A 14,078-nucleotide genomic window follows, 5' to 3' on the forward strand; every position below is an offset into this window, starting at 1 on the left:
GCCTCTGAGTTTAACAGGAGTCCAGACCCAGAGCAAGTCTCCGGGGTTGTAGCTGCATGCTTGCCTGTGGCAAACTGGCGCGAATCTTTGCGCTGTATACTGTGCAGTGTGGACACATGCCGTCTTGCTCGCTAGATAACTTGAGCAAACTGGGCGGCGTCGGAAGAAAGTAGGCTGGGTTCACAAGGACGCATAGTGTGTAAGTTTGTCTCAACTTCCCCGAAGTAACGGAGGCAAAACGACGTGAAACGTGTCTTCTCTTGGATTACCGTATTGTACAAATGTTACACATGGTAGGATATCATCCCAAGTCCTGTGTTGGACATTAATTGTTGAAAAATCTCGGCCATCGTTTGACAAATAAAGGCAGCCCCTCGATTTGTAATAACGGAGTCCGGGCTCCGTGCCGATCAGGACGATCTGGTACATAAAGCAAGGAATAAACCTCAGATGCTGTACCACAAGGTGCTTAGCGAATGAGATGGACTATGGCGATGATTATCCAATGGTTGCCACCTGAGGACACAGGGAAATCTAGGGCCGAGAAGGTCCATGTCGACTTCATTGAACGGTGCGCTGTGTGGTGCAATGGGTTTGAGAAGGCCTGTAGGCTTGAATGACTGGACCTTAATCCGGCGCTGATTTGCCGACCGCTCTGAACACAGCGTTTAACAACACTGGCAAGGTTGGGTCAGTATAAGACCATCTGTCGTATTCTTGCAAGCGTGCGAGAGTAACTCAAGTGGCCAGAAGCTGTTTCGGATAGTGGCACGCATATAAATTATTTCCTCTCATAGAAGAGGAGGTAAGCTCTCGGATCAGAGAATAAAGTTAGAGCACGCCGTTTTTCAAGAAAAACGACGGGTGGCCCCGAGAGAAACATTTATGTCTGGTGGCTGGCTGACCTTCCATATAGACGATGAGGGGTCGCAACTCTGGATCGGCGCACTGCTGATTGAAGAAATAATAATCGACGGCACCGAGGAAGTTGCCAGCGTCGTCTGTGCCGGACACATCAAGCTCGAACTGTGCACGAGAGAGCGTGTTGGCGCCTTCATGCTTACGTCAGACATAAAGACGATAGCGAGGTCTCATTCCGGCGGGCGAAGGTTCGGCTGCGCAAGGCGCCCTGATGGATCACGAAGGTTGGCCAACCAATACGAGTAGTAGTGGTTAGTGACCATTTTGAAAGAGCAACTTCGCCGCAGCCCCAAAAATGGCGAGGCATTCTTTTTCCGTTGTTGAACAGTTCATTGCCGCCCGCAGTGCGGACACCTGATCGGCAACGATGCCTGCCGATCGATACCTCAAAACTCGCGTTCAGCGTATTAAATTTTTAAGATACCATTGCCTCAACACGTTCCTCGTTCAAGCACGCTTAATTTTACTCCGAGAGCTCTCTGTCCAAATTTTTAACGGGTCAAACTGGTTTATGGCAAAGCACGTGACTGCAAATGAAGAGTCAGCTATATAGTTCAGACCTACGCGACAGAAATACTGAGCCTTCTCGGGAAACAAAAAAAAAAAAAAGTGCTCGAAGATATAAATTCGGATTACTTTTATCAGTGTTTTGTCTTTAAATTGGAAGCCACAACTCCTGCTTTTAATTTATTATCCTTTGTCAATAATGACTGCGCTCTCTTTAGATAATCAATCGAATGGCTGCTTATATATACATGGGCACTCGATAGACCTGTAGTATATGGTGAAATGAAAATATATAGAGGAACTGAAGCTGTTCACGAACTTATAGTGCAAAATACCGCAATATTTTATGCCGTTAAATGGTTAAGAATCGGTCGCCCCTCCTAATGACAAAAGATTCCGTTTGGCTAATTTTCTTGTTTGCTTATGCATGCCTTAATTAAGGTCATCGTGACTAAGCATCGATTACAACAATGTTGAGTCCATCAGGCCATCAGCAAAGTTAATGGCTGATTTTATATTTCTATGAACCCGATTTATTGTGTGTAATATGTATTTTTTAGAAAACAACCAGTATACGCCAGGGAAAGATTGAAGTGAGAAACCGAAACTACACAGACTGGCATAACATCGGCTGTGATGTCATAGGTTGGTTCACGTCAAGCTGCGCGGGTAAAACAGCAGGTAAGTACCTCGGATATCAGAACAACCCGGTGTCTCGCTATGAGCTTTTGTCGATACGTTTGAAAGCGCAGAAATCAGCTTCCGAGAGACCAATCGGTCTTCAGAAAGCGATTCGGGGAACGGATCGACTTCATCCGGCTTAGTTTCCTTTCATTTACGAACCACTGCCTCGAGAGACAACGGAGTCTCTGACTGGTCGCGTCGTCTGCCAAGGTACAGGCGACCTGTTAAAATCGTACAAACCGTCGGCCCAATATTGGTACTGTACTGGCAGTGCATTAATCCTATGTTGGGCTCGCCATTGCCAACACAGCACTGATATTGCGCCATTGTTTCTTTCTTTTTTTTTTTTTTTTCTTGCTGTTACTCCATTTCGAGCGCGTGTATTTCTTATAACACGGTGTTCTCAGAAATGCTCGCCTAAAGGAACCCCAAGAGCCCTCAGTATGTTTTAGCGCACGTGGAATTCTTGCTAGTTGTTGAGGCGGTGGAAGGCTTTTAACTGCCTGTCGCGAAGGTTGTTGCCTCTAGTAAATTTATCTCCGCCCACTGTCGCCGCTGAGGAATTTATGAATCGCACAGCAGAGCAAAACGTTCCTGTCAATCATCACTCCGGCGTATAAGTCACATCAAGCTGAAGGCAGGAAACTAAACTGTAATAAGCACGCTCGGATGGCGCGAAACCGCTTTCGAATACTATGCTCCCCGTGCACACTAGTCCATGACGTCATCAGCCTAGGGTGGCCTGTAGAAATATGGATCACGTCACGTGGTACTTATCTTGATAATTAAATTGCGAGAGAACTATGCCGCCTTCAGGTGAGAAATTCATCGTGGGACATTGGAACATCATGGAGAATATATAATTGAATTTTTTTCGACCTCTGAACATAAAAAAAAAAATAGAGTTGCCCCTTAAATGAAAAATAAATCTTAATTTTTTCTTGCACTACATTAACGCAATGAATATCAGATTCGTCTGAAATATACGCCACCATTAGTGGCCAGAAATATGACACTGAGAAGACAAAGGTGTATCAGTAATTACTTTCAAATAATTCTTGAGTGCAACAGCAGGCACACGTAATGCACCATTGATGCAGCCACGTGAAACAAGTGTAACAAAGGTCCGAAAACCTATCGGAGAAATAACGAATCCAGCGTGCGGGTTTGATGGCATATCAGTCTGTTTAATAAAGCGCTGCTCTGATACTACCAGATGTTCATCTTGTACTACATCCCGAACCCGTTTCGTTTTAACAGATTATCCTTTTCGCGTCGTGTCACAGCCACTCCTTGTCAATAAACTAAAGGTGTTAACTTGGACACAACTAAAGCAAAATGAATGAAAAGTGTCATCCGGAGTACCGCAAGAATCGGCCCTGGAACCACTCTTGTTTTTAATGTATAATAATAACATTCCATTTAATAATCCTTTTTTTTTTTTCAAGTACATGTCTGTTTTTCGTGCAGAAAAAAAAACTAAAGATGGCAGCAATGTTTGAAAACAGTGAAGCGTGCGTAAATATCTGTGTTTTACAAAAAATAAATAAATAAAAAAGAAGATTCCTGCTCAACTAATATCCCGTAAATAATAATTTGGAAAGTCAGAGGGGGTTATTACATATGCTTATGTGTTACACTACTTCATCACTGTTCATGGCGTGCAAATTTGGACTACGTGGTTGGTAAACCTAGCAGGTTGTTGAATTTCGCTCAAGGAAATCTTAGATGCTGGCCGACTTAGAGAAAAGTGTTCTCCTACGTACCCTGTGTTAAAATGGAATACACCTGCCCCGTATATGTGACCTTGTGTAGCAGCCATTAATTGACAAATTAATAAAATTCATAAACAGCAGCGTGAACAGCCGTAAGGTTCGATTTGTGTAGGCACGGGAGAAAAGATAGCTGTACAGCACCGAAAGAAAGAGTTGCAATGGGAGCTTCTTGCTTCTCGTAGCAGAAAGCTAAAACTAATTTATTGTACTTCATATTTAATCAAAAAGAGGCGTTATTCAGAAATTTATTTTAAACAGCCCTTTTATGTTTCCCAACTGAATGATCATTCTTGCAGAATTCAAGTTGTACCAAGCCAAGATGAACGTTCTCTAACTCTTTTTTTTTTTTTCTAATATGCGTGAGTAGGAAACCTGCTTTCAGAAATCCAGGTGTATCGTAGAAATTATGACACGCTTTGTGTCAATCTGTAACAGATTTCGGTCAGAGTGAGATAATTCTTGAATGAGCCCGCTGAGAAACTTTTGAATTTCGCGCCTCTGTTCCCTATTGGTGACGAATTCAGAATGACAGGCTTGAGATGACACCCCAGTTAAGTTACAGCGTGTGACGGTGTGACACCGAATTTCGGAAGCACACTCAAGTTGGCCACGATGATGATGACTACAAATTAGGTACTAGAGACTTCTGAAACGATTGCCAGATGGCCCTACTTGACCACTTGCGCTGTGCGTAGACCTTGTAGACCGAGGTTTCGGAAGTCGGCAAAAAATGCTCAACCATCAAAAACAAAAATGATATGGCAATCCGATGCTACAAAAACTTGCATGAAGTCGCTCCAAATAAAAATATATCTCAGAATTTTTCGTTAAAACGGAGAGCTCGCGGTGACCAGGTCGTTTTTGGAGCAGACGACGGAGCAGAAACCCAATCACGTGGCTTTATCGGTTTCGCTGCTGAGCTCGTCTGCTACAGAACGCTATAAACGATTACAAATCCACGGCGTCATTGTTGATGATGGGGCCTTTAACAGGTGGCCGTGCTTTGCTCCGATCGTAAATTGATCGGTTCTCGCCATTCTTCAGGTTAACCGAACTTTATTTCCCTGCGCGAGCGATCTAGCCGAGCAGCGCGCACTGCTGTACACCGCGAAGCGGCCGGAGTCCGTAAGCAAAAAGAAAAACACGGTGTCGCAGCCCCTTCCCTGCAGCCCCCGGGACCCGGTTTCAATGTTGTTGGCCGAAGCGATCCCACTGTTTCCACGGTCGCTCTCGCTCTCTCCTGGCGGGTCGACCTTGTGGGCGCCCGCTAATGGCCAGCGGACGACACTCGCTGCCTCCGGCATCGTTGACGTCGTAATCGTCGATAACGCCGACACGCTGCTTCAACAGTTGACGGCGTCACACACGACGATGAGCAGCGCACAGGAATGGGTCGGCCGAGTGGCTGGCGTCGTCACGCTCGCCAGCTTCGTCGGCGGCCTGTCGCTCGCCTGGCGCGTCCACCGGCGCGCCAGCTCGGCCGGCATCGCGTTCGCGCCCCTGGCCGCGGGTGCCATGTGCTGTCATGCCTGGCTTCTCTACGGTCGCGCCGTGCTCGAGCCTGCTGTGGTGTGGGTAAACGCGTGGGGACTGCCGTTGTTGCTATTTAACGTTCTGGTGCACCGCGCGTACGCCAGCGAATGGGGACCCGGCTGGATGCTGCTGGGGGCGCTGGCAGCGCTTCAAGTCACAGCGCCGATGATGACCGTCGCCTGGCTGGGACGGCTGGCCTCGATCTACACGGTGGCTTGCAACGCTTCGCCGCTGGCTCGAGTCAGGTCGGGCCCGTTGCCCGAGCTCGCGGTGTGGGCCCTGGCGGCTTGCGGGCTGTGGACGGCGTACGGGGCGCTCGCTGGTGACGTTCTTCTTTGCGCGTCAAATCTGCTGGGAGCGCTGGTAGCCGTTGCGGAGCTCAGCGCGGCGGCCTGGACCCGGTGGAACCGCCGGAAATAAGAAAACCCGGTATATTTTACCAGGTGAGTGCGCATTTAGATAACAATTGCTATGCAACAAAAGGTTTTTATAGTGTGAAATAAGTTATGGTATGCAGTATGCATATAAACAGAGTTAAACGACAGCATATCCTGCAACATTCACAAATTTCTTGATACTCGCGTTTTAGCTGACTTTGCTAACTTGCAGTGTGTTATGTTCTATGCGCCTTTGGCGAAGAGTTCACACGTAATGGTGCGTATTGGCGCTTCCACTTTCGTCGTTTTGTGCCTGTACAGTCTTTGTAAAAATTTCCTAGGCCATGCCAATTGTGGGCACAGGGAGTGCCACTGCGAAGCGGTGGTGCTGCAATCGCTAGCTCATGCCGGTCTGGTGACTGCGTTATCAGCGGCATCGTTCTGCAGGCGGTAGGAGTAGTATTCTAGTACACTATAGTAGGAGGTACTCAATTCTGACATCATCATGGGAACCCATTTTGTAGTCCAGAGTTCAGCCTTAGCCAGCTCAAACAAGCAGTGATAACGCGATTAGATATGCCTGCAGCCTTTAGCCGCACTGCATGCACCACGAAATGGCGGCCGCTGTGACGTAGGTGCAGATTCCGGAAGAGAAATTGCCGAATGATGTTACCATTTGACTCGTACCTGCTGCCAGCTGGGCCATCTTGGATGAAGTGGTGCTGGAACCACTCTACAAACTGGAATGAACGCACGCACGAGCTGAGCTGGCTTTTTGTATGGTTTAAATTTGAGCTATAGGAAGAAAATATATAACGTTAGGGGCCTGCTGTGGCTGGAACAGTGCTTCTTGTTGCTTGAACAAAGGCCACTACATTACAAAGGAATCACTTAAAATATACGTTTGAGTACCCGCAAGTTTCACTTCGGGATGGTGCGCATAGGTATGTGCGTGCATCAGGCAACCACACGCTACAGATGCTGTCGTGACTCGAATTCGGTTGAATGTTGAATAAGAACGTAGCTTTTCGTTTACATTTCGTTTATCAAGAACGGAATCGTGATCCAAGCAAGGCCCCGTCGCGGTAGCTCAGTGGTTACAGCGCTTGACAAGTGAATCCTCGGACGCGTGATCGAATCCTGGCCGTGGCGGCCGCTTTTCGATGGGGGCCAAAAGCAAGGCGCCCAAGTGCTGTGCATTTCAGTGCACGTTAAAGTACCCCAGGTGGTTCAAATTTCCGGAGCCCTCCACTACGGCGTCTCTCATAGCCTTTAGTCGCTTTGAGAAGTGAAACCGTATACATTTAACCCACGTAATCGAACGAAGAATATAGTTATACCTAGCTGAATTAATAGAACGGCTATCTTCGAGACAGAACACAAGAAAAGCCAAGACACAGCGCTGAGTCATGTAGTTTTCTCGTGTTCGGCACCAAAATTCGCTTTGTATCCTTGAAGATTAACGTATGCAAACCAGCTCAACTTACAGCCCTGTTGCCGAATTATGCTCTGTGTGACCCATGATTCTACTGTGTACTGCAAGTAGGGACTCTCCTTTTTTTTTTTTTTACAAGTGCTAGCTTCGCCTATAATTTCGTAACGTAGAGTGCCCCTAGAATTTTTTCATTTTAATTACACAACAGTGTCAGTGCTATTTATTTACCGAGCAAAGTACAGGAGCATGTAGAGGGGAGGGGGCACGCAGATTTGGAGTGCAATGTATATCCCGTATTAGAGTCAAGGTCTTGCATCGCTATACGAGGTGTGATGGTGTCTGAAAGTCGCGTAGGAAGGCCTTTGAGTACTAAGTTGGCGGGACGGGGATGCATCGACAATAGAGAAATACTTGTTTGGGCCGGAATTATGGCTTCTTTCGTGTCGTTACTCTTTTTTCGCAGGAATGTTACCCAATATATACTCTCGTCATATCACATGCCCATTATAGTGCTCATGCCTCTTACAAATATTTTTTTAAATCATTGCTGTCTAGCTTAAGGGCACAGATGGGCTCCCACATGATCCTATATGCGTTCAAGAATTCTTAAACAAAATGACTAGAGCATTTCGAGCAGCTTTCCAATTGGTTTCCCAAAATGATAGCTGTCTTTATAGTTACTGGTGCGCCTCCATGTCAGTTTTTGTAGATAATGCGAGAAGTTGGGCTAGTTGGTAGATATTCGTGGCAACCGTGCGCGAAAAAGACGAACACGCAGAGCAGACTTCTTTTTTTCTTCTTCTTTCCTCTCCTTTTCTTTCTCTTCTTCTTCTTCTCTGCCCGTCTTCTTTTTATTCTTCTTCTCTGCCCGTCTTTTTCTTCTTCGTCTCTGCCCGTCTTCTTTTTATTCTTCTTCTCTGTCCGTCTTTTTCTTCTTCTCCGTCCGTCATCTCCTCGGCCTGCCTTCTCTGCGTGTTCGTCTTTTTCGCGCTCGGTTACCATGACTGCAGTATTCGTAGTTTTAGTCTAAACATAAAAAACACGAGCAAGAAATTATAGAATATTGTTGCAATGACACTGTAACTGTTTTTGCGCCCGATGATTGAAACGCAGCAGACGAAAAAGAGAAAACTATATATGTTTGTCCTGCCACCGACAAACTGACTTTCTGTTCATATCTTAAGAGGATCGCAATGTAGAGATTATATTGTTTGTTTCAATACTCTTCCAGGCTCTATGCTCATGCCGATCCGAAGCAATTGCATGACACCTACTCCTGCGTCGACGGCGGCTAGCATCGCGAGGTTTTTCGAGGAACGGCATGGCGACTGAAAACCTCGGCGGTGTTTCCACTCCAGGAGGCAACTGCGTGTACTATACTTCTCCTTACAAGCTGCCACATTGGTTTGGCTTGCTGTGGCAAAGTGCAGTGTTGTCCAAAGCGACATTTCCAATACCCAGCGTCGACTGTGTGTTGTGACGTGCGTTAATAGAGAGATTTAGCATACCGTGATCCGCGATCCGTCACCGTGACACTCTACCGCTCGTGGGCGGGGCACACAAGCTGATTGGTTCCGATGCGCCAGGTCAATGTGCTGACATCAAGTATGTGGCGCCATCTATCGGCATGAAAGTGATCTAGACATGCGCGGATCACGGTGTGCTAAATCTCTCTAATACCTGTGGGAAATGCGGTGTTCGACCGCCTCGTTTGAAGGAGCCGTTCTCTTTCTTCGAACAGTTGGCTCTTCCTTCTTCCCTCTATACTTGGAGGAACTGGAGGGCATCAATGTATATAGCAGGGTATATTGTTTGGTTTACGATGGTTGGTGATAATGAATGTATGCATGATTAAACTTTCCGTTCGATTTATCAGTAGAGTTTGGCTTCAATTTGACCTGCGCATAAAACACAGGACGCCAATATTCGAAAGACTACGCGGGTATATACCAGGTGTTTGTGGAAAATCCACCACTAATTTTAAACGTGTGGTTTGTCATGCAACTTGATGTTTTCGACAAATACCAATATTGACAGACGTAAAAACAAAACAAAACAGGGGAATCACGTTAAGTAGTAACTTGGTTAACGAAACTATAATGGCTAGATTTAATCAATACCGATAGCTGGTATAGGCATATTTGTAGCTCACCATTTTAGTATCCATATCAGCTTTCAGCATAAAGTGCAAGCCTTTTAATACTACAGCATTGTTGGTGCAACGAAGGCGAAACCTGTCAGCGGTGTCGAAGTTTGCGGGAATATTGCGCCTGCTAACCATAATAGGTAGTATTTAAGGCGTTTTCCTCTCTATACCTGCCACAGGCAGGTTGAGAAAAGAAACCAATGTCCACTTGAAGGGATAAAGGTAGAGACCGTATCTAAACGGCTAAGCGAAAATGAAGACAGAACGACCCAGCATATGCTCTTTTCTGCTTTCTTTTAATCACTAATAATTTAATTTGTGCCTGTAATATGTCTCATACATATTTAATAGGATGCAGCCTTAAGCTACCACAATAAAATAATTACCACCCGACATAAAGCCCCACGTTAACGAAGCCGTACGCAATTGTCTGCATGGTCTAGAAGTATATAGCGTGTCTGAATCGGGATCGAGTGGTTCCGGAGGGTTCTATTGTAATCTCACCCTCCTACCCCAAAGGAGCTATTTGAAGTGGCAGCTCCTGCCAGCGCGGCCGTATCTAGTGCTCTTATGACGTCACAGAACAAGCCGACCAATCAGTGCTCGCAGTCTTGTCACCTTGAAACTACCAGCTGCCAGAGACGTATGACCATTATCTCGAAACAAAAGCTGTGGCGCGTTTTGCGTACGCCGCAGTTTGACTTTCAGCCGACCTTGCGGCCAAAGGCTTGCGGTTTGCTCGCCGCTCGCCTCTACAACTTCACACGTGTGGTGCACGTAGCGGTAGGCGCTCGATTCTTCATTTATGCGAAGCATATTGCTAGAGGTAAACCACAACCCTTCGTGACGGTTACACGCCGTGCAAAGAACGTGGAATGCTACGTCACACCACGTGATACGCTGACGTCACGACATAAGAGAGACGGGGGTCCAGCTCGCGCCGTCGGCTGCAGTTGCACGCCGTGCGGACCACGTGGTATGGTGACGTCACACCACGTGATACGCTGACGTCACGACAGAGGAGAGACGGGGGACCGGCTCGCGCCGTCGGCTGCGGTTGCACGCCGTGCGGACCACGTGGTATGGTGACGTCACACCACGTGATACGCTGACGTCACGACAGAGGAGAGACAGGGGTCCAGCTCGCGCCGTCGGCTGCGGTTGCACGCCGTGCGGACCACGTGGTATGGTGACGTCACACCACGTGATACGCTGACGTCACGACAGAGGAGAGACGGGGGACCGGCTCGCGCCGTCGGCTGCGCTTGCACGCCGTTCGGACCACGTGGTATGGTGACGTCATACCACGTGATACGCTTACGTCACGACAGAGGAGAGACGAGTTTAGCAATCAATATATGCTTCGCATCTGACCAGGCTTAACCGAGCTAAGCCTCAGCCATTTTTCTGCTGCTTCGCTTCTTCTTCTTCTACATTCCACACATCCTTTTTCACACACCTGGCAAACTTCATTCCACCGGTATCCACGGAGTGTCGCACGCGACGTCAACACCTAGCTATGTGCCTCACTGCGCATGAGCGGTGGCGTCACCGCAGCCTGGGTAGCCTCTCGAGCGCTCGCTAAGCCTAATTTGCTCATCCTGCCGACATCGCTCACCGTGAGGAAGCGACGCGTGGAGGAGAAGGTGCGGTAAGAACTACAGAGAAAGCAGTCGGTCTCGCCCACAACTCCTCTGCTTTCGCTTAGTATATCTTGGCATTGCTCAGTTAAACCATTCCGCCTATTTCACAAGGCCGCTCTGCGCATGCGCGCCTCCCCCCTGGTTGAAAACAAACCACCAAACCCAGCTGCGCGAGCGCATTTCTTGGCCTTCGCGATCTCGAAGGCCATGTGTAGTTAATATCCGTGACAGGCGTATGCGATAAGTGGCGTTAGCTGTAAAGAGCACTCACCGTCATTTCGCTGGCGCCAAGGGCGTTTTCAACCAGTAGCAGACGAATTTTCAACCATTCCCAGAGGGCGCCACATTTTGTGAAAAAGGCGGTTTTTCACTCACGACGCCCGCAACGCGGACGTCGGATTTTCCGGAGAATCGGGCCTTTATACATGGTATCGTGTTAAAAAACCAACGGAGTGAGTTCTTGGCAATAAACAGTAGTAAACTGCAAGCGTCCCGATGGAGGACCTGCTGACATTTTGCCTTTTACTCCAAAACGCTTCAAGGCTTTTAAGTTACGGCCTCATGGTGGGCGAATGACATGCGTGCATAAGAAAACCTGTCTAAAAAGTACGCTTGTCAAGCATTCCTTGTATATTGGAGAAGTACAGCGGTGTGGCTCATATGCTGAGAGGGAAAAAACAGCTTATATCGAACAGAGAATATAGCTGCCGCAATGAGAGAGAGCCGCTGTATCACTGGCCTCTCCTTGCCGCTCTATCACCGAGCGGGAAGCCACTTGAAGCCCGTTCATATCTGCCGTATGATATGGCCCATGCCGCAGCCCAATACAGATTGCTGATGGTTTTACGGTTCTTAGTTTGTTTGTCACGCCACGGTGAAAACGAAAGAAGGCGAAAGAATGCCGAGCTAGAGAAAATATCCCACAGGTCAGTGAAGCACTCGGTCTGGTCTTTCGGAAGTACGGCGTGCAAGTTGCCCACGTTCCAACGAGCAAGTTTAGGCACGGGCTCGTCAATGGGAAAGACCCGCTTCCTCTTAATACATATCCTGGGGTCGTGTACAAGATTCCGTGCGCAGATTGCGACCGCAGTTATGTCGGAGAATCAGGAAACTGGTGCGAATGGGTCCACAAAAATGACGTGGCGAAAGGGCACAGTGCTGCTAACGCTCTGGCCGAACACGGGCAAGAAACTGGACACGCCATCAAATGGGACGGGGCACGTGTGCTTGCCAGAGAACGGATCGCTTCTAGACGCTTGTATCTAGAGTCTGATGATTCAGACCACTCACGGCACACTTAATCGGATGCAAGGGATTCTACCATCTGATTACGCAAGGTCATTACGATGTATTTTGAAGTAGCTATAAACGCATGCTTTTTGTCTGGTGTCCCCCATTGTGAGCAAGGAAGCCGTAGGGCTTCTAAACGTCATTAAGTTTTCATTTAACTTTTGCGTACGCTATATTTCTTATCATTTTCAAGGACCTATAGGCTCATTCTGCACCGCTTGTTCGGCCAAAAATCTGTCGCACTTGCGTCGTCGTAACCCGAATTGAGAAATACGATGTCGAAGAAAATGTGCATGTGTTTCTTATCAGAACTGTGACGTAAGGCTTCTTATGCGGAGTTCAGAGTGGTGTCGTTCTATTTCGCTCCTCATTTAGCATCCATCTTATAGTCAAGATTGAGGCTAGTTTACGATAGGGATTCGAACCAGTGACATATATGTATACCTCTGACAAGTGTGGGGGTCCACTGAGCGATGAAATACTGCGCCTTCATTTCCACAACCAATGTTTTCACGAGAATGGGAAGCCAGAAGGCTGTTTTGACGATGGTTTAACCCAGAGATCATACAACAACGATTTTGTTTTGCCCCTGCCTTTAAACACGATGGAAAAGCTGGGAATTTTAGCCACACGCGCTCGAGGCTGTCACGAGCCGAGTGACAATGCCCCTTCATTTTTTTTATGATAGGCTCTAAAATTTATTTAAAGTAAGGCTGAGTTAGCACAGCACGACACTGACATCTCATTGTTTCGTCAAGATAACTACAGTGCTCCTAAGGTTAACATTGTAAAAAAGGAGTGAAAGAAATACCAACATTAGAGTGCAAATCCTATCTCGGTCAGTTTCACAGATGAGAGAAAGATGAAAAGAATGCACAAATATTAGGGGCCGCCTAAGTATTCTTAAGAGCTGATGGAACAGCTTTGCTGCACGGAGACTAATTGTTGCTGGTAAGTAATGGCCTTAATTAGTGGTGCGAATTAGTAGTGCTAAGTAATATTGTTACTGTGTAGTGCTACGTAGTAGTGCGATGTAGTAGAGGTCAGGAGAATAACTTAGTATTGCTTATTAACAGTGCTAATTAGTGGTCCTTAACTTTAGCCAAGTGCTACTATAAAATTATATGTATAGTTGCTACTGTGAGATTCTGTTGAGGCGCTGCCCGCACAGAACACGTAAACTATCACACGGAACGAACGCACCCCAAGTGTCACGACCGCTCAATGAATGACCTTAATTAGTGGCGTCAATTAGTGGTGCTGTGTTGTAATGCTACTTGCTAGTGCGATGTGCTAGAGGTAAGCAGACGTGCAACATAGTAGTGCTTATTAACAGTGCTAGTTATTGGTCTTTATTTTAGCCAAGTGCTGCTGTAAAATTATGTGATTGCTGTTCACTCTAAGACATGATGTAGTCTTACCGAGCCTCTAAACAATCGCATTGAACGACCATTCCTCACAGGCAGGGCCGTTCGATGAAAACGTACCTTGAGCTTTGCATCAGAGGCGTATACAGGTATACCACGACTGGCTTGCGACTGAAAGACCCATAATTCAATTCCCGCTCGACCACTTTTCCTTAAGGTGTTTCCTTAGGGGTTTTCTTAAGGAGTGTTTTTCTTAAGGTGCACTCCATATAGGGGATTGAAGTACATCCGGACATGGCATATCATATATTAATTGACTAATAAAGAATTGTTGTGACTGCGGGGTTTTCCGTGAACTTGTGCCTTAACGCTTGCGCGTTACAAACTCACCTTAACACGA

General features: G+C 47.0%; 1 protein-coding gene across 1 annotated transcript; it reads left to right on the forward strand.

The window, feature by feature from the left end:
* Positions 1-4,973: 4,973 nt before the first annotated feature.
* Positions 4,974-8,876, forward strand: LOC146181882 (uncharacterized). Its single transcript, XM_084576891.1, has 2 exons — positions 4,974-5,863; positions 8,464-8,876. Exon 1 carries the CDS (start codon positions 5,076-5,078, stop codon positions 5,838-5,840), a length of 765 nt encoding a protein of 254 aa, XP_084433017.1. The 5' UTR covers positions 4,974-5,075; the 3' UTR covers positions 5,841-5,863; positions 8,464-8,876.
* Positions 8,877-14,078: the final 5,202 nt, after the last annotated feature.

Source organism: Amblyomma maculatum, chromosome 8 (genome assembly GCF_055883805.1).
Source record: "Amblyomma maculatum isolate TAMU_Amacu chromosome 8, ASM5588380v1, whole genome shotgun sequence".
NCBI lineage: Eukaryota > Metazoa > Arthropoda > Arachnida > Ixodida > Ixodidae > Amblyomma > Amblyomma maculatum.

What these genes read in the sequence shown, in the direction of transcription:
- LOC146181882 (XM_084576891.1), top strand. Translation starts at nt 5,076, where the DNA reads ATGTTGTTGGCCGAAGCGATCCCACTGTTTCCACGGTCGCTCTCGCTC.